This window comes from Thermobia domestica, chromosome 2, assembly GCF_964235325.1.
Source record: "Thermobia domestica chromosome 2, izTheDome1.hap1.1, whole genome shotgun sequence".
Lineage (NCBI taxonomy): Eukaryota > Metazoa > Arthropoda > Insecta > Zygentoma > Lepismatidae > Thermobia > Thermobia domestica.
In genome coordinates, this window is record NC_137455.1 from 91,900,342 (window position 1) to 91,924,308 (window position 23,967).

Sequence of the window (23,967 nt, forward strand, 5' to 3'; positions counted from 1 at the left end):
CTTTCCGTTTAACTGCTTCTCTTTCCAAGGAAACGGTTTTATATAATCAAGAAATGAGGTTGCAGACATTGAAGATATTCATGACAACAACAGGCTCCAGATAGCACGTGGAATTCTTGAGAAACTCAATTGAGACAGGACATTCTGCTGACCAGAAATCTCTAGAATCCCCAGACACAATCTCTCGGATGATTTAAGTTTTGTCAATCTAAGAATTTTTTAAAAACAAAAAGATACATAATTCTTACAATAACAAACATTCTGTTCTCAATTTTGAAAATGAAAACGCTGATCCAATTGTAATTGTCTGACAAACGTAATAACTACATTGTATAAATTCTCTCGTTAACATAATGTAACTAGGTTGCTTTATTTGCTTTTTGGTAATGAAATAATAAAGCGTCAGCGAACTAAATGATTTTCATGACATAATGTTATTCCTAATATTTGTGTGACATGATTTAATGAGTAAAATGATGATGTGAATAAACTTAAATCTAAATGACATAAAATATTGTAACTTTACTAAAATTGAAATCTAAAACCATAATATCTGATAATATTCCATAAATATCCTAAAGTATAATATGACATCTCCTTACATCCTATAACAATATATATATATATATATATATATATATATATATATATATATATATATATATATATATATATATATATATATATATATATATATCGGTGGATGAATATACATTAAACCTGTATTTGATAAGTACATTTAGTACTTTTTTTAAAAAAGAAGAATATTTAAATTTTCGGAGTTAAAATCTTTAGAAGTACCGTACGTATATACATAGGGTCTATATTTCTGAATCTAAGATGAGTTTTTGGTCACAAATTCGTGCTAAAAAAACACAGGATCGTGTTGTTTTCGTGACATATGATGTGCAGTTTTCCTTTACTAAACAAAATCACGAGATTTTATTAAGTTCTAACTTTACTCTCATCCTCGTCGAATATTTTAGTCTTGAACATTCACAGATTATGTGGTCCTTTCCAATAAGGAAGACTAAAGGAGATTTATGTCTAATTTTATTTTTAGTATAGTTTTACAGTAAACTTTTACAATATGAAATGAAATGAAATCTTTCAGTTTTACGTCCCACAACTATGCTGGCTAGGCTAAAGGAGATCTGAAAATATACTCAGTGTGTGCTGTAGAAGTACGTTTTATAATCTTTTGTTTAAAAAAATGGGAGTTGTCTTGGATTCCTCAAAATAGAGTATCTCTCCATACAGACTGTTTATATTGTAACAGATTTTTAAAAAAATACGGCACCAATTGCTGATTATTCATATAGCTGATTGTACAGTCAGCGACAAAAATTCTTTCCATTTAATGAAATTAGCTTCTAAAAATAACTTCAGAATGAAAGGACAATTTGAGTACAGTTTTCAGTAAATTGAAAATAATGTAATTTTCCTTACATTTCAGCCATACCACCGTTTTACGTTCCAGTTATACCACCGTTATTTCCAAAATAAATTTTACCAAACGGAAATAACTTTTGTCGCTGACTGTACAATATTAAAAACTTGCATTACTTTATCTGAAAAATTGTTGGGAAATTACTATTAGACTTATTTTATTTTACTTTACTTACTTATTTAGTTATTTCGGAAAAGCATCATTAGATAAATATTTCATCTTAACCAATTCAGAGAATTCTTTGAGTCTAATAATAATAATAATAAATAATACAATTTTGTAAAAAAAGAATAAGAAAAAAGAGGTGAGAGACAGACTTTCAAAAACGTAAAATCACTACTGATTTTTCTTAAATAACTCATAATAAATAACTTAAGATTTCTCATCACTGCGAAATTTAAAATGCCGCTAATTTTACAGTAATTATGCGATAATTTCAAATAGATAAAAGATAATCGAAAAGTGGAACAAGAGCTCGTTAGACAATATTATTTTATATGAGATACAGTTATCACGACTCACTTATCTGCTTTCGACTTCCAGCCATTTAGAAAATCGGCATTTAATTTCGCGTTTCGAAATGGCTACAAACGAAAAGCAACTAGGTGACTCGTGATAACGGTACCTCATGCAAAATAATATTTTCTAGAGCACTCTTGTTCCACATTTCGATTATCTTCTATCTATTTGAAAATATCGCATATACCCCTAATTGCTCTAAAATTAGCGGTATTTTAATTTTGCAGTGATTAGGCCTTTTAAGTACAGTAACTTGTAAATTTAGCATAAATGACTAAGAAAACAAGTAGTACTCACATCAAACATACATTTCTTAAAAAGCGCAAAAATTTGATTATACAGTATATCCTGCTATTATTATTTATACGTAGAAATATTAGACTATTACCAACACATACAAGGAAAATGGATATGTTCGGAGTTCGAAAACTGACCCACTATGTAAGGTATCTCGAAAGAAATGATTCTTCATAAGCATAGAACAAGAAATGTTCTGTATTTTATAGATAAAATTGCAAAAAATATGGGAGAAAGAACTTGAAATCTATCTAGTACGGGCAATCCAAGTAGAAGTAATTATTCAGTAAATATATAGTGTATGTTCAACTTAAGTAACCATGCCTTATTTAGATAGAATCTATACAGTTTCTCTTAAAACCCTTAAACTCGCTATGGTTCATCACATAAATTTATGAACAAGGCCTCAACTCAAGTTTTTCAAGTTTACGGTGTCATATCACTATGACGACTTTTTTGTCACATCTGTTAGAATGTTTTTATTAATTTAAGGTTCTCTTTACTTGGAACATCTGGTGCTTCGTCCTCATACGCTCATAGAGAGCTGGTGCCCACGTACAACTGAAGCACTAAAATGAATAACAGAGGGAAAAAATGTTGTACTCCAAATATCGGAAAATAAAATAAAGAGTTTTAGATTTCAACTTCATATCAAAGCAAAAAAACGTTCTCGTTCCATAACGTTATATTCGCCTGAAAATAACTACTGCATCATTGGACTCCCTGGTAAGAATTAGGAATGTATCATGGTATTGAAGATATTATGTTTCGAAATGTACTATAACTAGTATTTCAACCTTATACTGAGGTTTCTTAGTATTCTAAAATAGCACATGACCAAGCTGATAGAAATATTATTAGATGTTATTGTGGCTGTCGAATTTATGCGTCCCTTCCTATGGTTTTCTTTTCACACATGCAAAAATATAATATTTTTTAAAAAATAATGTTACTTGTTATTATTATAAAATAACAAATTTTTGTTATTGTTTTACTCATTTTGCTTGTTATTTTTTATATGAAAACGTATTTAAAAATATTTTATTTTATTTTCAAATGTGTTAACGAAAAATCGTGAAAATCTCAAACTTTGTAAATGTTAACCCCTCTGTAGTAGATAACCACGCTTAACTCAAGAGTCAAGCCGATTGCATACGACAAAGGCTGATATCTGTCTTTAAACAAATGATCCAACTTAAATTCTATGTAGAAGTAAAATTGGTGTAATTGTATTGCCACAAGACATATGTCGCTGTGTAAAATTTCATCATAGGAATACGTCGGGAAATGATTAAATTAACGCTATAAAAATTGAGTACACAGTTGAACCATTTTCAGTTAGGCCTATATTGAAGAAAAGCGTATGAAAAATTGTTTCCCGCTACCAATTATCACTCTTGGTTCGTATCAGAAGTATCAATATTTCTACTTCTTCCGGCTTCAGTTCGAAGGGTGAGGGATAATGATGGAGATTGAGCTTATTCTTTGGACGCCGAATCAAGATCAAGAAAATATTTTTCTCCTTTCTCTTATCGTTTTTCCCTGAGATATCTCTCGACAGGCAGATAGATATAGCCAGTTCCGTAAGAACTTCCATAGCATAGTATAAAAGATTTTTTTAAAAAAAAAGTTAGAAAGAGGTACATAAGATTTTTTTTTTAATTTATGAAAAAATTAGGAACTATTTATCTAATATAATACACGGGATTTAGTGTTGTGTGATTTTGTGTTCGAACTCTTGATAGAATTTCATTCATTGCTACTTTAAACTTAATCTCTGCATTAACTTCCTTATCTTTTTACGAAAGAAATCAAGTAAATGGAAGAAAGAGAGTAATTTAGAGCTGTTACAGTGCTTTTGGAAGCAGGTAAACTGCACTAAATAAACCGAAGTTTCGAAACAAGCCACGAAGGTGGCTTTGTCCAAAAGTGACTAATGTAGTTTCAAGGCAGAGCGGGATAAACTTTCCAGGAAGGGGCCAGAACAGAACCAGACTAATTACATTTAGTGTTACTTAAAATAAGTACTGGAAAACTTTGTCATTCAGAGGCGTAACTTTGGATACAAAAGTTTCAGCAGGCGCAGATTGGAGGAACCCACAAAGATAGTAGTGAACTATAACCTTTATCAGAAAGTAGGGGATTTAATTAAATTAGTAATAAGAGGGCTTATGTTGAGCTTATCTTTTATTTAAATAGAATATATACTTGCATTTTGACAAAGTGCCAAAATTACATTATTTTCCCTTTGTTTTTAATATAGCGTGGAATATGTACTATAATAATAATAATAATAATAATAATAATAATAATAATAATAATAATAATAATAATAATAATAATAAACTATCAAATACTATAGCCTACGAAGGGATTTAGACAGCCAGATGGCATTCAGTTAGGTTATATGTGGTCAGCATATCGACTGCCATCACCAGTATTCTGATTTTCTAGATCTTGGTTCGATATCTCTTAATTTAACAAGTTTTTTTTAATTGCTGTATATGATGATGCATCAACACAATGTTCTGTGTCTTCGATAAGAGTCAAACCCTGGATTTAGAGTTGTAGCTGATCGAACTAATTATTCGGCTATTAAGGAGAACAATATCAAAAACTGACCCGCATAGCGTAGAGGTTAACACTCTCGCCTTTGGTGCGAGCGGTACCGGATTCGATTCCCGGTAGGAACAATCGGTTGGAAAGGTGTTTCATGCCAGCCATCCCAATTGAGGTTTAACCTGGGTTTTTCTCATTTACACCAGGCAAATGCCGGGATGGTACCTAACAAAATGGTCCCAGATCACTTCATTCCTTACCCACTCCTTTCTTTCTCTCCAATTTCCTGGCACAATCTCTTTGGTTCTTTAAATTCACAATATCAAATTTTCTCTTTGTCCAAAATTTACCTCTAAGTATGTGCTTTAGCTTAACTAAGCGGGAAACAAATTATGTGGGAATGTGACATAGTGAAAAAAATAGAAAAAAGTAATGTTTTAATTTTGTTTGTGCTTTGGATTATTTCATGACAAATGTGAAGTTGCCATACCCCAACTTACGTTAGATATGCCTTGTATAAATATGCGTGAAGAAATTATGAGACATACTGAACATACTGGAATGGTCTTATTGTTGGTGGTGGTTTGAACTGATTCCCTTACTTTGAGTACACAAAAGAGTAAAGTTGTTTCACCACCTTGTGTTGAATGATCTCTCTATAAGTGAGAGTGAACAAATATAGGATAGCGAAGAAAATAGTAACAAATTATAACCTAATTATTGAGAGTAGTTTGGATTCTGTGACATTGAGAATGCTAATGTGAAGTTGGCTCCCAGGTTTTATTCTTTCCATTAATAAGCGCGAGCAAACTATGGGACTTATTGGACAAGTTGTAAACTAATTATTCGCGGTAGTTTGAATTGATTGCGGGATATCTAATATGCAAGTGTGAAGTTGTTCCCATCTAGCGTTCCGCATTCTCTATAAATAAACATGAAGAAATTAAAGGACATAGTAAATAAATTGGAACAAATTATGATCTAATTATTGGTAGTGCTTTGGATTGACTCTGACACTGAGTGAAATTTTCCTCCCAACTTGTGTGGGACACTCTCTCCATTAACATTACTCTGAACAAACAAAAGAACATAGTGAACAGATGCGGAAAAATTATTAATAGTGTTGTATCCATGGGCATCATTTAAGACTTCGCTTAGGGGGGCAAGAGCACCACCGACATAAGACTTTCACGTTTTGTACTATTATATTAGTAGACAATCTATTAAAGTATATGTATTCCTCAAACTCTTGGGGAGGCAATTGCCCCCTCCTGCCCCCCCTAAATGACGCCCCTGGTTGTATCATATAAAATAAAACCTGTAGGAAGGGGCAATTTCCTATAGCCCGTACTGTATGGAATACAGGATGGATTCTTGGGGGTGCGTAAAATAATATCAGTAACACCTTATCATTGCTGACAATGGTATAGGTTGCATGTTAAGATTCAAGGAGGAAAAAGAAAGGTCGATATAACGAAAATTTAAAGTGTTTTGTCATTTGGCTGTGTTACCACTGTGTTAAATTAACTCTTATGCTGTTGGTGTGTCATCTTTCAGGAAGCTGCTTCCGGCAATTTGCTTCCAAGATGATGAAAAACTATGATTTGCATGATTACTTTTTTAACAACCACACATATTACAGTATCAACGACGTTATAATAGAGCAGTGGTCGTCAAACTTATGAAGCTTCTTAGCTATCGTGCTTTTTTCAAATCCTACTGTGAGCTACCAACCAAAAGAACTACAAACAATTTTTATTTTTAAAAAAATCTTATATTTGTTTATTGCCTATAAACTTACACTTCTAGTGAATATGAAATCAATTTTAATTAAACTGTATATACAAAGAAACTGAAGTTGAATTGTTCATACGAAAAAAATTGAAGTATAGTTAGTAATAAATAACAAATGTCATAACAGATTTTTTAAAAATCTGACTTATTAACTTTAATGAGAAGGGTGGAACTCTTTTTTGTCATCAACAAGTTTTTCTGGAAGTCGAATCATCTAGATTTAGCAATTTTTTTCTTACTCCAAATTGGCAACATTGATCAAGGTTAGCCAACCTTAGCGTTAACGCGATCTACCGAAAATGTCACCGCGAGCTACCGGAAATGTCACCGCGAGCTACCAGTAGCTGACGATAAACGGTTTGGCGATCACTGTACTAGAGTATAATATTTATTCCGTGCTAACTGTTACACACTTTTATTAAATTTATAGAATCATTCTCTCGTTTATACGAATACTGGGAGAAACTTCAATAGATAACTGGGTTATTTAATTAATATGTGATAAATTCTCTATCTTAAGTGTGAACGAACACGCTTGAACGGTAAAATATCGTTAAGTTTACGTGAATACAAAAGGTTGAACATCCTGCTCTACGTGAAAGATTCTCTGTCTTTTTCTCAAATTTTTATTCGAAGATCAGCTATCTTTATATTCCTATTTTTAAATATTTCATTCCCCACTTGCGAGTAATTGTTATTTATCAAATATGCTGCATGTTTTTACTATATATTGAGTAGACTACATGGTGGGTACTGCTATTGAAATGAGAAGAAAAAATAAAAAAAGGATGAAAGGAAGACAATAAAAAAATAAAAAACCATAACCACAACTTTGTTATATGAGTGAATACAACATTAAAACAAAAGGATGTTTTCTAGTGATGAAAAAAATAACAATGGAATCAATAGATCACGGTGGGTTGATATAAATTTTACTTTTTTTTTTTCTTTCTTTTTTTTTGGTTAGATTTCAAACAACGGTGCAGACAAAAGTTATATTGGTCAACAGAGATTTGAACCCTCTGTAAGTTACAGAACAATGCTGCAAAAAGAAAAGAAAAAAAAAGCACAGAAGCAAAATTATGAATTTGGAATGGATACTTTTCATTTTTCTTTCTTTCCTTTTTTTCCGTTAACATATGAGAGAGAGAGAGAAGACAAAGTTTAATTACGTAGCTATAGAGATGAGATATGATTACCTTTTTCATTTTTATTTTATCTGTGGATATGTTCGGTTTTTGTTTGTTAGTTTGTTTCAACATTGCAATTATTTTTATATTTTTTTTACCTACCAAAAGACTATTGGGTTTTATCACTAATATTTTATCAATAATAATCATATATATCAGAATAGAAACAATATTTCCTAGTGCTTTCAGATTTGACTCCTTATCAATGTGAAATACAGGGTGTATCAAAAAGAACTTTACAACCTTGAGAACTCATTTTGATTTATTCATTTATCTTACAGATATGGTTTTGGTGTCTTTTTGTGGCAAAATACATGCAGTTTTGACTCACGTAGTACACTAGTTCAGAAACAAGCCACCGCAAGCGCTAGCGACAGTTGCAGCAAAGATGGCTGCCTTTATTGGTCTCGAGCGTGCTAGCTGTGTGTTTTGGTTTAAAGAATCCAAGTCTGTGATTACTGTGCAACGTAATTTTCATACGAAATATGGTAAAGATAGTCCCAGTAGGCTTACTATTTATCCATGGTATAAGCGTTTTATTGAAACTGGATGTTCGGTAAGACACAACAAATCTTCAAGTCGTCCCCGTACGTCTGAAGACGTTGTAGAGCAAGTGAGACAAAGCTTTTGTGAACACTCCTACAAAATCAACCCGACGTGCTTCTCAAGAGCTGGGCATCCCATACATGACAATTTGGCCTGTGTTGAGAAAACGGTTGCGTCTCAAACCATACAAATTACAAATGGTGCAAGAATTAAAAGGCACTGATAGAATTGCTCGTAAGGAATTTTTGACAAGAAATCGACTTTAGATGGGATGTGTACCGCATCATCAGTGGAAGCCACATTAAATCTCTTTAGGTATAATATTAAAAAAAGAAAAAGAAACTTGATGCATTTTGCATGATGACACCTTTCCTTGTAGACTTACGTGGCAGAATTTTTTCTATCTATCCTCACTCCAATTCCGTCCAGAGATTCACCAAAAGCATCTCAAAAATGGGTACCTGTGGCAACCTGCGGGAGTAGAGACGAACGGAGCGTAATAGTAACTATAGCCAATCATCTCCCGAAGTGTCAAAGTCGCTAAAGTGTGAAGCGTTATCCCCGTCCCAGCCCTTTGTGCACCTAGACCTGTCACTAATCATTGCTTGTTAATCATTTGTCATTTGAGTGTTGGATGAAAGTATCTCCAACTTTTCTCCGTAATTATATACGAGTGTGTCTCGTATCTTGAGCAATTCTTTTTCACGTTACTGCACATTACTTATTATTGATTTCATCAAACAGATCCTTATTAATTTAACCAAATATCATGTCTATAACCTTAAAGGATTTCAAGATATGGCTATCCTATTATACTAATTGCATCGTCATCTTTTTTTTCTTTCCTTCGAGGTGAAATATAAAAATGGTGATAATTATTTTAAATGGGAATTCCATATACCAAATTTTATATTTCTACCCTTTAGTGATTTGGAGATATGGACATTTTACTATAGTAACTGCCATCCCTATTTCCCCCTCTCCCTCGTCAAATTTCCAAAAAATGTTTTCTTGGTAGCATTTTATGTCACAAATCCTATGGATTGTCAAAATTTCAAGTGGTTTGGCCTGCCTACTTAATACACAGTGTTCCAAGTGGAAAAAAAAAAAGTACAGACGGTATGTTTTATTATAATTTTGACTTGACACACCAGATATCTAAATATTGGAATACAGTGAAGGTATGTTGCCTAAAAGATTGCATTTCTATTTGCATGATGACTGAAAACCATTGAAGATCGTCTCTGTAGTTACGGGGGGGGGGGGGGGAAGATGGAGAAACTTTGATACCCTACCAACAACTTTCTGGAAAAAAATCCCCTTATTATAGAAAACTATACACGAAAATGCTCATACCAATTTCCTGCGGAAAACTCTCGGATCCCCACTCGACTGAGGGATATTACAAACCCCCGGAAGATCCGCCCTACAGCAGACAACCCGTAAATCCGCCCATGCTCAAAACATGACTACACACACATATAAGGAAAAAAGAAAACAGTTGAATGTGGTACATCAAAATATACACTAGATGAACTTCTTTGAAGACACCTTATTTTAAAACAGAAGATAGGAAAAAGGTAACAAAAATGTCGGGGATGTCTATAGAAGAAATAAAATCTTTTTATGTGCAAAACTATTCATCAATTACTGTGTATATAAATTGATTTATTAAAGGCATTTAGCACCTACTCTCCAGTGACGGTATGTCTTGATCACTAAAAAGACAGGCGACATGTCTTCATCTTTCAGAAACCAGAGGCGGCATGGCATATCACTGCATTCACTTCGACCACTGTATAAGAAAAATCAGAGTGACGAGAAAAAGGTGTCACTTCGATTCTAAGGTTGAAAACTCCCACACTGTCCTTTTGATAGAATAAAAAAATATATGGAGAAAAAAAAAGACTCTGAATAGCATTGTAGTCTTAATTAAAGGACATTCAAAGAAAGGAAAAAAAAATATCTTGCAAAAGAAAGTGATTCATACCTTTTTATACATTCTTAGTTGGAAGATAACAAGAAAGACACGATCGAAAGACAAAACGAAAAGGAAAAGGGGAATAAAGTTTCAATTAAGAGAGAAGAAAAGCAACCAAGACTCAAAATAGTCTTTGTGTGTATGCGTCAAAATGTGAAAGGCGGTTTAATTTCTGCCGTGCCATCTTGTGACACTTTAATAAGTTTAATGAAAGCTTTGGTTTGTCGCTCAATATTCACTTCATAAGCCTTTATTGAAGTCACGTCAAATTAACGATAACACTATGAAAATATACTATACGCACGTAGATAGTTTATAAGGTCTGATATAGGAGACAATCTTTCTACAAAATAATTCATAGGTAATCTCCGTAAGACAATATTTTGTGGTAGAATGAGAGCATTATATTAAAAATACTATGTATAAACTTATCAATTGGCTTAACTTGTAACATTATATCATGGAGCCCAGTATTATGACTGACAATGAATATGCCAGATTATCATGTTGTTATTTATTATTTGTCATTTACGATTTTGTTGCTTGCTAGTAATATCTCTCGATGCAGCGGATTTTTTATTGTCCCAGTAAACAAGTAGTAGTGTCACATTGTACAGTCACCAACAAAAGATTGTTCCGTTTATTGAAATTAGTTTCGTAAATAATATACAGAATGGAAGGATAATTTGAGTACAGTTTTCAGTAAATTAAAAAGAATGTAATTTTCTGTATGTTCTAGCCATAAAACCTTTGTATATACATTCCAGCTATACAACCGTTGTACGTTTCAGCCATAATAGCATCGTTATTCAGAAAAATAAGTTTTACCAAACGATAAGAACTTTTGTCGCTGACTGTACTTCACATCAAGAAGTTTGGTTTCGTTTCTTTTAAACCAAACTTCTTAAAAAGCAAAATTTTACTAACCTTACGCTTAAATATAACATTTTTATAATAGTCACTTACTTTCGTATTAGTTATAATATTTCACAGACAGAATAATTTTTGGCATCCTGAACGTTATACTAACCGCTAACCTAAACAGCACTTCAGGTAGTATATCACGCAAGGGTGATATCCATAGTTACTACTATAGAAATACATGGGAAACTGATTTTTGATTGTTTATATCTTAGAATCAACTGGATGGAACACCTCTATCAAGAAACTCGATTCCTAATTTTTAACCCTCTGCTGGACAAAACTGATGGCAATGCATCAAGTTCTTGCGGGTGATACAAAATCACAAGAATTATTACTTGATACATTGCCAATTTTAACCTTTTTGTATATATACTCTAATTATATAGAGGGAAATTACTCTAATCTAGGGAAATTTGGAGAAATATTTAGCAAATAGGAAAAAAGAAAGGAATTTTTGAGTCAACTGAGTTCCAGGGAAATTAACGTGTTGAGCTGCAGACCGATGGGAATGAAATAAAATATTTTAGTTTAACGTCCCACGATTATGCTCTTTAGGCTAAGGGAGACGGATGATTAAGGCAAGTGAATATTGATGGAAGAATCGGTGGAATGAAAATGTGGGAGGAAATGAGAGTACCCATAGAAAAGCCACAATGTTGTCCACCATAAACTTGTAGACAGGGGATCGAACCTAGGACCCTATGAAAAAAGTAAGCATTCTACAACTGAGCCATCTCACCCTCGTGTAGACAGATTTTAATGACCCTGTTTTTCTTCGACTTTCTGTTGTGAAAACCTTACCGGTACACGTTTCAATTCTCTTCAAAGTATCCCGTTTGTATAAATGACTTTTCCTGTATTTTCATTTTCCTTAGAGAAGCAAGTGTACTCACAGACTGGTTTAAGGGGATATTTTTTTTTCTGAAAATGGTACAATCAAGCTGTTGAATATTAAGTTCTAGAGAGGGAAGATACATTTGAGGAGGCAGAATGCTAAATTTGAGAGGGAAAAAGTGGTAAATTTGAGGAGGAAAATAGTAAATTTCGAGGGAAGAATAGTTTATTTGGGGTGTTGCATAAACTCTATGGGGACCTCTGTGGAGACCATAAAAAAAGTCATTTTGTAATAGACAGAGAATGCAAACGAAAGACTGGAAGATGGGACAATATTTTGGTTTGTTTGAAAGACATATACACAAAGTGGGACAATCCAGTGACATAAATTTTCAAAGATAAGTTGTAAATGTTCTGTAGTTCTTTATAGCTTGTTGATATATTAACGTTTAAAAAATCCAAAATTAACTGTATTTTGAAAAGTGTTTACGACGGCCAGTATACGCCCTTGTGTGTTCATATTGTCACTCAATGGAAGTGTACGCTCGTTGTTGGTAATCCAACGAGCGATAAAATAGGTTACACGAAGCTTTCGAGAGTCCACAGGAGTGTGTTTCTCCTAAGTCCCAGGTGGTCTTACACTTTTGACCAGTATTGTTAGGTGGTCAGAAGAATGATGGCAATGGAAGAGGATGGTAAGAAGGAACATTTATTATTAGGAATTATATTTGTGGGTCTTATTGGTCTTTTAAAGCTCGTCATGTCTAAGAGATGACGTCCATCGGCTATCACACGACACGAAGAATTGGAAAAGGAAGGAAGCGGTAGGGGAACTTTATGTTACGTATCATCTCGGCTACGAAAATCGCACTCAAGATGGCTGGTTGGAAACAGGCTTTTAAACGTTTCGATTGAGTGTCCCCACTGGGAATCGAACCCGGGACAGTGAAAGTTAGAGGAAGATGAGAAGGAAATGGATGGATATGATTAAGAATGTCTTCAAGGAGAAAGGTCTAACAGGAGAAGAATTCTGGGACAGGACTTTATGTACAAAATTCGTAAGAAACGTTGGCAACACACAAGTGGGAAATTCGATCGCAGTTCGCGCCAAGTGAACTTTGTGGTGGACAAATACCGTGTCCTTGGGTTTCTTCGGGGTTCGTCGTTTCCTCCCACTTTCTTCATTCCATTCATTTCTTGTCATCACCGTCTTCTTTAGCCTACCCGACACAATCGTGGGACGTAAAACTCAAAGATTTGATTTTTTCATTTACTAGTGGGGAAAGTAGTTGAGTTGAGTTGATTTCTAATTTAACGCCCCTTTCGGCAGCGAGGCTATATGAGATGGGACCTACTGACTAATTTGGAATCCGAAACACATGAGCTCCCGCCGGGAATCGAACGCGGGTCTCCTACGCCAAAGACGCGTACGCTAACTGCTTGGCCACGAAGGAGCTCAAGTGGGAAAGTAGTCAGACGACCCCGAGAGAGAGAGAGTAGTGGGAACAAAGTTTATTTCGATCGCCTATCAGTTCAGGTGAAATGAATAAATAGTCTTAAACTTCAACTGCTCCTTTCAGCCTTATGCTCTCCTGAAACTAGGAACATCTTTCTCTCGCTTCTACTCTGCACCCCACCACTAACCTTAATACAAGTAGTTCACGCAATTGCTTCGGCATATCAGATTAAGCCAAGATAAAGAGTACATTTACAACTGGAACATAATCTTTTTCTTCAACTTCGAAACAGAAGAAGAAACCTTATACTGATAAGAAGAACTTTGGAGAAAGTTCTATCTTGATAACCGCAAAGTTGTTACTACCACGTTTTTACTTTAAAAAAAGGAATTCAAAAACTTTTATCTGTTAGACAGTAAGAAAGAGATCACATCTAATCGTTGCAAATGGACATGAGTGGAACATGCAATGTGGCCAGGTTTTTAAGTAAAAACTCAACAACAGCACTCTAATGTTTTATGGTTGTTTCAAGCTGTGAACATGCAAAACAACAAAGGTAATTATTCGTGTTATTGTGCTAGATTGTGCATTAGGCTCAAGTTTTTTTGTTTCTTTTGGGGTATTGTGCATTTGTTACTGCAGTCGTGTTACATGATAGACAATGCATGCATCTGGTCCACGTTGCATGTTCAGTGTCAGTAACGTTCTTTTGATTTCTTCAAGTTATTGCATGTTTAGTTCGTTCCATCATGTTAATTATGTTATTTCAGTTTTGAAATCGAGCTGGTTGTACTTTCTTTTATTTATGCCAGTTTTACATGAACTAAGAGGTCCTATATATATTCCAAGGGTTAGCTGGATCATAACAAAAGGGCTCAACTGTTACAAGCTCGTGTGTAATATTAAGAAAGGTAAATTTTTGAAAATGAAATGAAATGAAATCTTTGAGTTTTACGTCCCACGGTTATGCCGGTTAGGCTAAAGGAGACGGTGATGATGAGTGATGAATGAAATGGTGGAATGAAAAAAGTGGGAGGAAACGGGAGAACCCCGAGAAAACCCACGCACACGGTGTTTGTCCACCACAAAGTTCACTTGGCGGGGGCTGGGATCGAACCCGGGACCCCAAGCACCAGAGGTGAACGCTCTACCACTGAGCCACCGCGGCCCCGGTAAATTTTTGAATTACAGAAAATTAAGACGGGCGGGGGGATAAGTACCCCGGGAAATTAGATAGGGCAAGAGGATGTTTCCTTTTCTTTCTATAAATAGAATAAAAGATTAGATTCATTGCTAAATTTTTGTGTGTGCTAAATTTGGGAGCCAAGCAAATTATAAATAAAATTAATATACGACGATAGCAACTTAGGAAATACAGTTAGCGGATGACTTACGATCCGACTTCGATTACGACTGCGAGGTTGTACTAAGTCGGCCAACTGAACAGTATACAGAATAAAATATGATTTTAACAGTCGTTCATCGACAATTTACACTGGATCAGAATTTGTTCAAAATTTGAACATAAATTAATTAATGTTCATAGATGCGGTTACGTTACTTCCGTCCTTAGTTTCTCAATATTTGCGATATATCTATATCTATATTATTATTATTATTATTATTATTATTATTATTATTATTATTATTATTATTATTATTATTATTATTATTATTAAAGGTCGTTGATAATAACTATCTAGCTATATTATAATTACCGAAATATTAAAACAAAAATGTCTAATGTACAATAGAAGAGCAGGCATTGCTTTTATTGAGTGCAATGAGTATTCTTTCTCTTTTTTTGGTAAAGAATTTGGAAGTCAACTTTCATTTCAGATGAAACCCTAAGAATATGGGACAAGACTGAAATCCACATTTTTATTCGTCGGCCGGATAAAACATAATTGAAGACTGCCATTTGCCCACCACTGGTGTAAAGTATTAATTTATGTTGATCATAGTATTGTTACGATTTTTAAATACTCAACCTGGTTCGATCCGAGGGCTAGGTGAGTTTGTGTTGGACAACAATATGTCCGTCGGTTCTCCCGCTTTCTCTAACATTTTCATTCCAACAATTTATTTAATAATCCTTCAATTTTATTCCGTTTTCCTTTAGTCTGCAGATCATAGTCGTGGCACGTTAAGTGAGAAAACTTCATTTCTTTGATTTCGTTTCAAAGTTTTTCCATAACTAAAGCCAAAATTTTACGTCTTTCAAATGTATGTGTATTACTCGGTATCTTCACATCTACACTACTACGAGATTTTGGGTGAAAGGGACAGAAAATGACAAAGTAAGGGGTGTCGGGCTATACTGGTGAATCATCTTTAGGCAAAAGTTAATTCCCAGCGCAAGCTCAAAAGAGCTCGTTTAGTGATTTTACATGAACTCAAGACTAAATTTAATTTTCTTGGAATATTCTCTGTAATTCCCAAAAGCAATAAATCACTGGAGATATTAAGCAGTTGACAAACGTTCCTATTAAATTTATGCGATCTTTTATTTTCCCGTTTCTCATTCTGTATGTTCAATTAATTGTTCTTAAATCTTAAAAGAACAAGGGAGCAGGATAGTTTTGCAAATATCTCACAAGTTTGAAGTATGTTACAACATAATATTGTCTTTCCAGAGTGAATTATGATACAAACTAGTTTGATATTTATCTTTACAACTCAGAAGCGTGAATAGAGGAGACGAAAAGTTATTACTTTGGATGCAGAATCATATGAAAAATAAGAATGGTAGTGTTAGTTTATTTTATCTTTCACACATTGTAATCAAGAAATGTTGGTTCTTATGGTCTGACGTATTATCCTGATTACGCTTTTCATGACATATCTTTAGCCTCGCTTTCAGAGTGGTATGACGAGACGGTAAAATTAAACTAAACTTCCTTTTCAAAATTCGTTTCTATTACTGTTAATATTGTCGAAATATAGTGCTAGTGTAAGTTTCCCTAGTGCGGAGAAAAGGTGTCCGTCATTAGTTTTTTAAAAGCTTATTTTTATTATAATTACTTTGCAACACTTCATGAAGTCAACACCCTATATTTAGTGGCACGTAACTCCGAAACCAAACGCTTGCACATAATGATATTTTATGCACTTATTAAGCGGATCAAGATCTATCACCATTCCAAGTTTCATTCAGATCGGATAAAACTTGGCATGGTGATAGATTGATTTTTTCGATCGATTGATTTTTTGTTTATTTGTTTGCAAAAATGTGACTAAGTCCAAACCTTAAATTGTATATCCCATAATTCGAGAACTGAGGCTTCAAATCATAATGTTTAACACACTTGTATAGTTGGTTAAGATATATCAGCAGGCCAAGTTTCATCCAGATTGGATAAGCTCGACTGAACTCTTACGATATTCTATAGAAAGGTGGCAAAACAAAATATGTACATTTGTACGTACAAGGGAGCAAATTTCAAACTCATGATTTAACATAATAGCTTCAGTTCACTAGTGACAACAAATACACTGATAAATAGGGACATCTTAATTAAACCATTATCAACTTCTTGGAGCATATAGACCTCAGTATGGCCAGCTAATAGAGCGAAAAGCAGAAAATTGGCGAAAAGCGACATAACATGTTTTAGGAATTTTCATATTGATTTGATTCATACATTTTAAATTCGCTTACCTGTACAAATGTATATATATCGTGATTTGCTACCCTAGTATAGAATAGGCCTCTAGTATCCTTGATTTTTTAGGCAAATCAGTGAACGACGAAAGTAACTGATGGGTCCGTTTATCCGATACTCAATAAATACTGACTATAGTATATTTAAAGACTGGCTTAACGTTAGAAACAAAAAATTAAATAATTTTCCATAGATAGGAAACTTCATCCATATGATACACGAAATAAATATATCCATGCACTTACCTTTGGATAACGTAATGTCTTAATTTCCGGATAGATCTTTCTTGTGCCTAATTTCCCATACCACGGGTACTTAAGCTCTCCCACTCGGCTGTCATTAAATGAAGCAAATAACAGGAATGATGAATCTTTAGAAAACCACATCGCACTGTTGCTGTTGAGAATCTCTTCTGAAAAAGATAAAAAAAAGTTAATGAGATTGCAATTAGTAGTAACCTAAGGACCTCAGTTTCTAGTTTATAGATATGAAAGGGGTAGATAGCAGACGTCTTATACTTGTGCGTAATGAAATCGAAGTTTAGCGAAAGGCATTTTCTGATTTTTCATAAAAATTCTTTATTTTTCAAAATAATTAATTCAGGTTCATTAGTGATTGATGAGGCCATGTATCATTTGTCATAGAGAATAATATATATTCTACTTGTATGTTCACTTTGCCAGGCTCTACATTTTTTTAATGATCAATTCGATAGTTTGGATACCCAAAACGTTGTTACGTTTTATTCAATTGTATTTCACAAAGATACAATTAAGTCTTACACAGTACATCAAAGGAGTTCTCATTCACCAATGAGCCCATGAATATACCGTTTTGTTTACGTGATGTGTAAGTTAACAAATTGACGCACTTTTACTGTATAAAGTAATACGCAGTAAGAAGAAAAATATGCTGAGTTGGCAACACTGCTTCACTTATGGCAACTGTTCGTGGTTTTCGATAAGGCGTTTTGTTCTCATTTGATTGTGCAACTTTTGGTTTGATTGCTTTAACGGTTTTCAAGATATTTACTTTAAACGTACATAGATCCATGATATAATGTTGTGGATATTCAAATTTTGAAACCCCGTAGCTCCTAATCATCTGGTCCATAGCAGCCTAAATTTTGCTCATGTTCATTTCTCATGATGCTCTATAAGATGTGCTATGTGACAATCAGATTTCACCGACAACTCGTGGGACCCTCCCGTGTTAGTATAGAGTTGACCAACGAACTTTATAGTAATGAAACAGAAGTATAGGAAAAGTACTCCACTCTTAAAGTTTCAAGAAAATGGATATGGTTTGCAATACACTAATGTTTAATTACGCTTATTCAATTTTACTTTTTGTTTGGTTCTTGTTTTACGCCCCTTTTCAGTGCCAAAATTCTATCAAACATGCACCTAGAGTTGATGTGAAATCCGACAACAATTCAACTCCGCATTATATAATTCACGAATCTTGTGTGCTCTCGTAAAGCCAATATTATTGCCCATGTAATCATGGCACCGACCTTGCGGAAGGGAGACCACCCCCTCCCTAAAGTTTCCTTGAGCAACCCAGAATCTGGATATATTTTCTTGGATATTCAACAAAGAAACACGCATACCTACACGAATACCCCAAAGTTATACAGAAATTGGCACTGCTGGATGTTACGTTTATTAGTAACATTGATATTAACTAACTATCTCTATGGTCTGTGAACCCAGAGGTTCAATAAGCATTCACAAAAACTCTCCATCAGTGTTGCCACACTTGGTACAATTGTACCAAATTCAGCCCTTTTTGTCATTTATCCGCCCATTGGCACCACGCTGGCATTTTCAGCCCCTTTTGTGAAAAAGTTGGTACAATGGTACTCAGTTCAGCACCACTTAACAAATACTTGTCACATTTTCAAAACTATCTGTAAGACTTTCCCTACATCTCACGTTACTCATACCGTGTATTGAACTCTTTAAAAAATGCTGTTGAACATCCATTCTGTAACGTCGTGCATAACACTACGAACTTTGAGTGGAAAATTAGTAATTTGAACTATATCGGTAAATAAATGACGCTAGATGGGCGCATCCACGCCGCGCATGAAGAAGACGAGAAAGAAACAGTGTGGTGGAAATTTTAACTTGAAATCTTGAAAATCATCAATAATGTGTTGTGATGTCTTTCAGGAAAGGTTCTACGACTCTGGACCGGTTTCACATTATTTTAATAAATATCAGTTTATTTACCTTATATTCCTCTTACAGTCTATTATCCTCCTTCGGTCGTAAAATAAGCGAGAATAAGGTGCAATAATTTATATTTTAATATTTTATTATATTGTTTACACACGAACTCGGAGATGATTGATTTATTCTTCGTTTTATATATATATTTTTCATATATGGCCATAATACCGTTTTGGTTTATTGGTCACTTTGAAATAGAGACGCGTTTGGTTTCATTACAATACATCTGTGTCCAGGACCAGCTGCTTCGAGAATTGTGAGGCTGTTTTATTTAAATGTAGCACAACAGCGTAAAAATACTTGATATTTAAACCACATCAATGGATAAAGAAAATATATTTTCAACATTAGTCGGAATAAACATTATATTTACCTTCATAGAGCCAATCAGGAATTCCATTAAATATTACCCCCGGCTCTCCTGTCTTCGTCACCCGATAGATTTGTGTTTGGCCATCTGGTTTGTAGTAGATATCATTCTCGTAGACAAATGCAATGGCGTTACCTGTTGGTGACCACATAGCCAACTGAAGGTATGGCTGTTCTTTCGTATGAGGAAGTGGCATAAGGGAGGATACTTCCCTGCAAAACAAATTAAACAAATATATTTAATTACATTCTATGCATTAGGAATACATATTATTTGAGCCCTCAAAACTCACATGCAAAGACATAACTAGACTCCATTCACTAGTATGCAGGAGTGAGAAATTTGACACTCATAAATGTTATTATAGGCTATTATTAATTATTATTATTTTGTATATTAACTATGCATATCCCTGAAATTCCATGCAATTATCCAGGTCTTAAAATAAATCCATACATATTCGTATTTATTATTTTTAAAGTTTAAATATTAGTGAAGCTAAGCCAGTTTTGAACTGGTCTTGATATTTCGTGTAATCTTACAAACTAAAACATATCTGTACGAATTATGAGACTTTTATGGACATATGAATAGCTGCATACAACTGCATGCTATACAATTTTGAGTTGATTTAATTTTGAGTTTAACGTTCCTTTCAGTAATGAGGCTATATGAGACGTGGACCTATTGATTAACGTGGAATCAAAACCACATGAGCTCCCGCCGGGAATCGAACCCGGATCTCCAATGCCAAAGGCGCATGCACTAACTGCTTAGCCATGAGGGAGTTCTATACTAATTTTAGTCACAGCTAGAAATATTTCTTGAAGTATATTTTCATTTGACTATTGATGGTCTGTCCATGCAAACTATGGAAATATTCTGTTTCTTTTTGTTGATAAGACATTGTTTAGTGCAAGAAAACAACATTACTATGCAATAAATAAATTAACTACATGCACGTCATCATATCGTACGTAGTTTATAGATATACCGTAGAATTTAAAGAAATAGAAGCCAAATATAAAACAAATCATGTATCATAGGAATTCCTGTAGAGAAACTAAGATGATTATGGAATAAGGTAGAGGGTTTGAAGTAGCAGCATATATGCTCTGTTTTATGTTGCATTATTACAGTGATCGTCGAAACTTTTGTAAACACCACGCATGACATCATGAACATGAAGATTTTCTCTTAGAACTGTCAAATTATTGCAGTGAGAAAATTTTAATTGTAGAGATGCCAGATTGTTCTACAAACATGTCTTCATTATTCAATTTTAATGAATATAATTTGTATTAAAGGTGCAACGTTAATCCAATTGCAAGGACTTGTATTAACATTCAAAGCAATATTCATAATTATTCGCGTTGTTGTCGAAATTTGCTCCTATTATGCAAAACAGTGGCTGTACGAGAAGGTTATTGAACGCTTTACATTTTGCAGATATTCCATAATTCCTCCCCAAAGATCATATATATTTATAAAGGATGTTCGAAGTTGAATGTGAACGCAGTGTACATATTTAATGTGATGTGTGGGTTCATGAAGAATGTTATGGTTGTGAGAGAGATACTTATGTTTGTGATTTCTGTCAGTGATTGTAACGAATCTGCGGTGTAAATTTCATTTCACTCATATGTGGCTTTCTTGGTGCTAAAATGGTCGCAAACTGCACTGCATAAATAGAAACTGCTGTCATATGGTTGCCAGCTCTGAAAAATAACATTACCAGCTCTTGCTCATAATCCTCGGAACATATGAAGAATCATTTTATTTTAAACCTTGAAAAATATAGTTCAGTCCGACAAAAATACAGGTCAGCTGATAAAATACCAGCCAGTTTGGAGCCCTAGCTATTCCATATGTCCCTTGTATTGCATTACTTCCTCTTTCATCTTACTTTACATTTTTAGTAATTACTTGTTTTCAGAAAACTCGTATAACTTCAATTTAGTATAAGTACACATTAGAGATCATTAAGTTACTCGTAAGCCTGTACAAAAGTAGTTGCTTCACATGAAAACTTGCCAAGTTATTTGCGAAAAACAAATTTGTATTTCACAAGCCTCTCAGTTCCTGTATATGTTTCCAGTAAGTAAATATATATATAGAAATATATATATATAGAAATAACTGTTAAGTAGTGTATATGCTACTAGTAATGCACAAGGTGCGTACCAAAAATATGTGAAGTTTACATATAAGCCTCTTGGTTGAGACCTTTCCGTCACTTTTAAACGTAATCTCCGTATACCTCTACACACCATTTACTTTTCAAAAGCATCTGCAAGTTATTATGGGAGGTGTGTTCTAGACACTTGAAAATATCACTTCCGAGGGCGCTTCTGGACGCCAAACGTCTGCCTCACAATGAATTCTTTAGTTTTGAAAACGGCAAGAGGTCACTGGAGGACTTCGTGGGAGCAGAATGGATGAGGACCATCTCAATATTCTTATCCTATAAAAATCTGTTTTCTCATACGGAGGACTACTTCTTTATCCAGCTGTCGAGGAACCTAAATTGAACCTACCTTGACAACATCAAATGGTCTTTGAAAATTTTTCCCATGATGCAATGAGATAATCCTGTACTTGTACTTGTCTCACAACTGTACTTGTTCTGTACTTGCACTTGTCACGTATTACATCACCAACCATTGTCAAGGATTGATTAACGAGCAATTGTTCATTTGAGTCAGCTACTAGCGGTGGCATCTCTGGCCTCGCTCTTTTTTCGTCACTGCTGATACGCTAATCTCAACAGCACAGATCATCATGTTCGGATGAGCTTCTTAGTAACACCGCGGAAGTCAACATTCGGAAAAATATTCATGTCATTGCAGAAAGAGTTAGGCATACATTTTACCACTGTCACTCGGCAGCTTCGTAAAGTCGTTAAGATGAAAACGTTGGAGCTATGAAAGTTACATGAGTTTACAACGGCGAACAAGAATCGCCACCTGGAAGTGTGCAGTTCTTTGATTGTAAGGAATAACCGGGAAAGTTTCTTGGATCAGATTGCTACTTTAGATAAAATATGACCCTGTTACAACAGTCGTCGGATCTAGATCAAAGGCCAGGACGACTTTCAAAACCCGCTAGAAAATATTGTTGAAGAATGTTGATCTATGGCGGGATTTATCTGTTATGATGACTCTTCGTAGAGGAGAAAACTATCAGCGAGGTCTGTTACAGTGCTGAACTCCATGAAATTGCACTGCAACTTTGCTTGGAAGCATCCAGAAGTGTTCAAAAGACATGATATCATCATATTCCATTACAGTGTACGAGCATAAAATAATTTCTCATCAACTGTACTTTCCTGCCGTCTCTTCCACCAACTATTATCTATTCCGGCATCTCGAGCACTTCTGGAAGAGAAGACCTTCCCTGATAACGGGGTGGTGCAACGTGGGATTGAGAATTTGTTAACATGCAGACTCCAAGTTTCCTTTGCCATATAATCTAATCGTTGACTTCCAGATGGGAGAAGTGTGTGGTTACACCCAATGACTACTTTGATTAACCAGTATACTTATCGTTTTTTTTTTTTTTTTGTCTGGAAATAACGTCGTTGGGACGGACCACTCCCACTTTGATATAACTTGGCCCTTCAGACAGTTGCTTTCCTCTGTTTTTTTCTTCCTGCACGTGATCACAACAATCAGACAAGAAGAACTGCTGCTATGGCAACAGCACGTTCAGCGAATTGTAATGGCTCATTTCTCTCGCTCTGCAATGATAAACATTCTACCCTTTCCACACGTTGCCAATGAGAATATAAACAAATGCAAATTGTTTTAGTCAGATGTCAACTTAAGTAGCGGACCTGCTGGTTATTGAGAAAATTCTTTTTAGTTCCCTTTTGTGTCATTTAATTTTGTAAAACTGAGATTTACTTGCAATGACTAATTTCATGTTTCAACACCAGACGCAAAAGCTGGCAACACAGCATTGAGCACCACGTGCGCGCAGCGAGCTGTCAGAAGCTACAAGTAGTATCAATTATAGTTTAATAGCTGCAATTGCCTCATGATACCGAGTCAACACCGAACATTGAATCGACTATTTCTAAAAGAGAATATGTGCAAATGGAACATATTCCGTTTTAACAATGATCGATTTAATTCTATACTTC

General features: G+C 34.5%; 1 protein-coding gene across 2 annotated transcripts in view; it reads right to left on the bottom strand.

Moving 5' to 3' along the window:
• LOC145674097 (inactive dipeptidyl peptidase 10-like) overlaps positions 1–23,967 on the bottom strand; it is a 398,407-nt gene that overhangs the window by 53,766 nt on the left and 320,674 nt on the right. For both annotated transcript variants that reach the window (XM_081743927.1, XM_081743924.1), the window contains exons 6-7: positions 19,827–20,035; positions 17,462–17,628 (exon numbers count right to left, since the gene is read on the bottom strand). In XM_081743927.1, the coding sequence (XP_081600053.1) occupies positions 17,462–17,628; positions 19,827–20,035 (376 nt within the window). The remainder of the gene's footprint in view (positions 1–17,461; positions 17,629–19,826; positions 20,036–23,967) is intronic.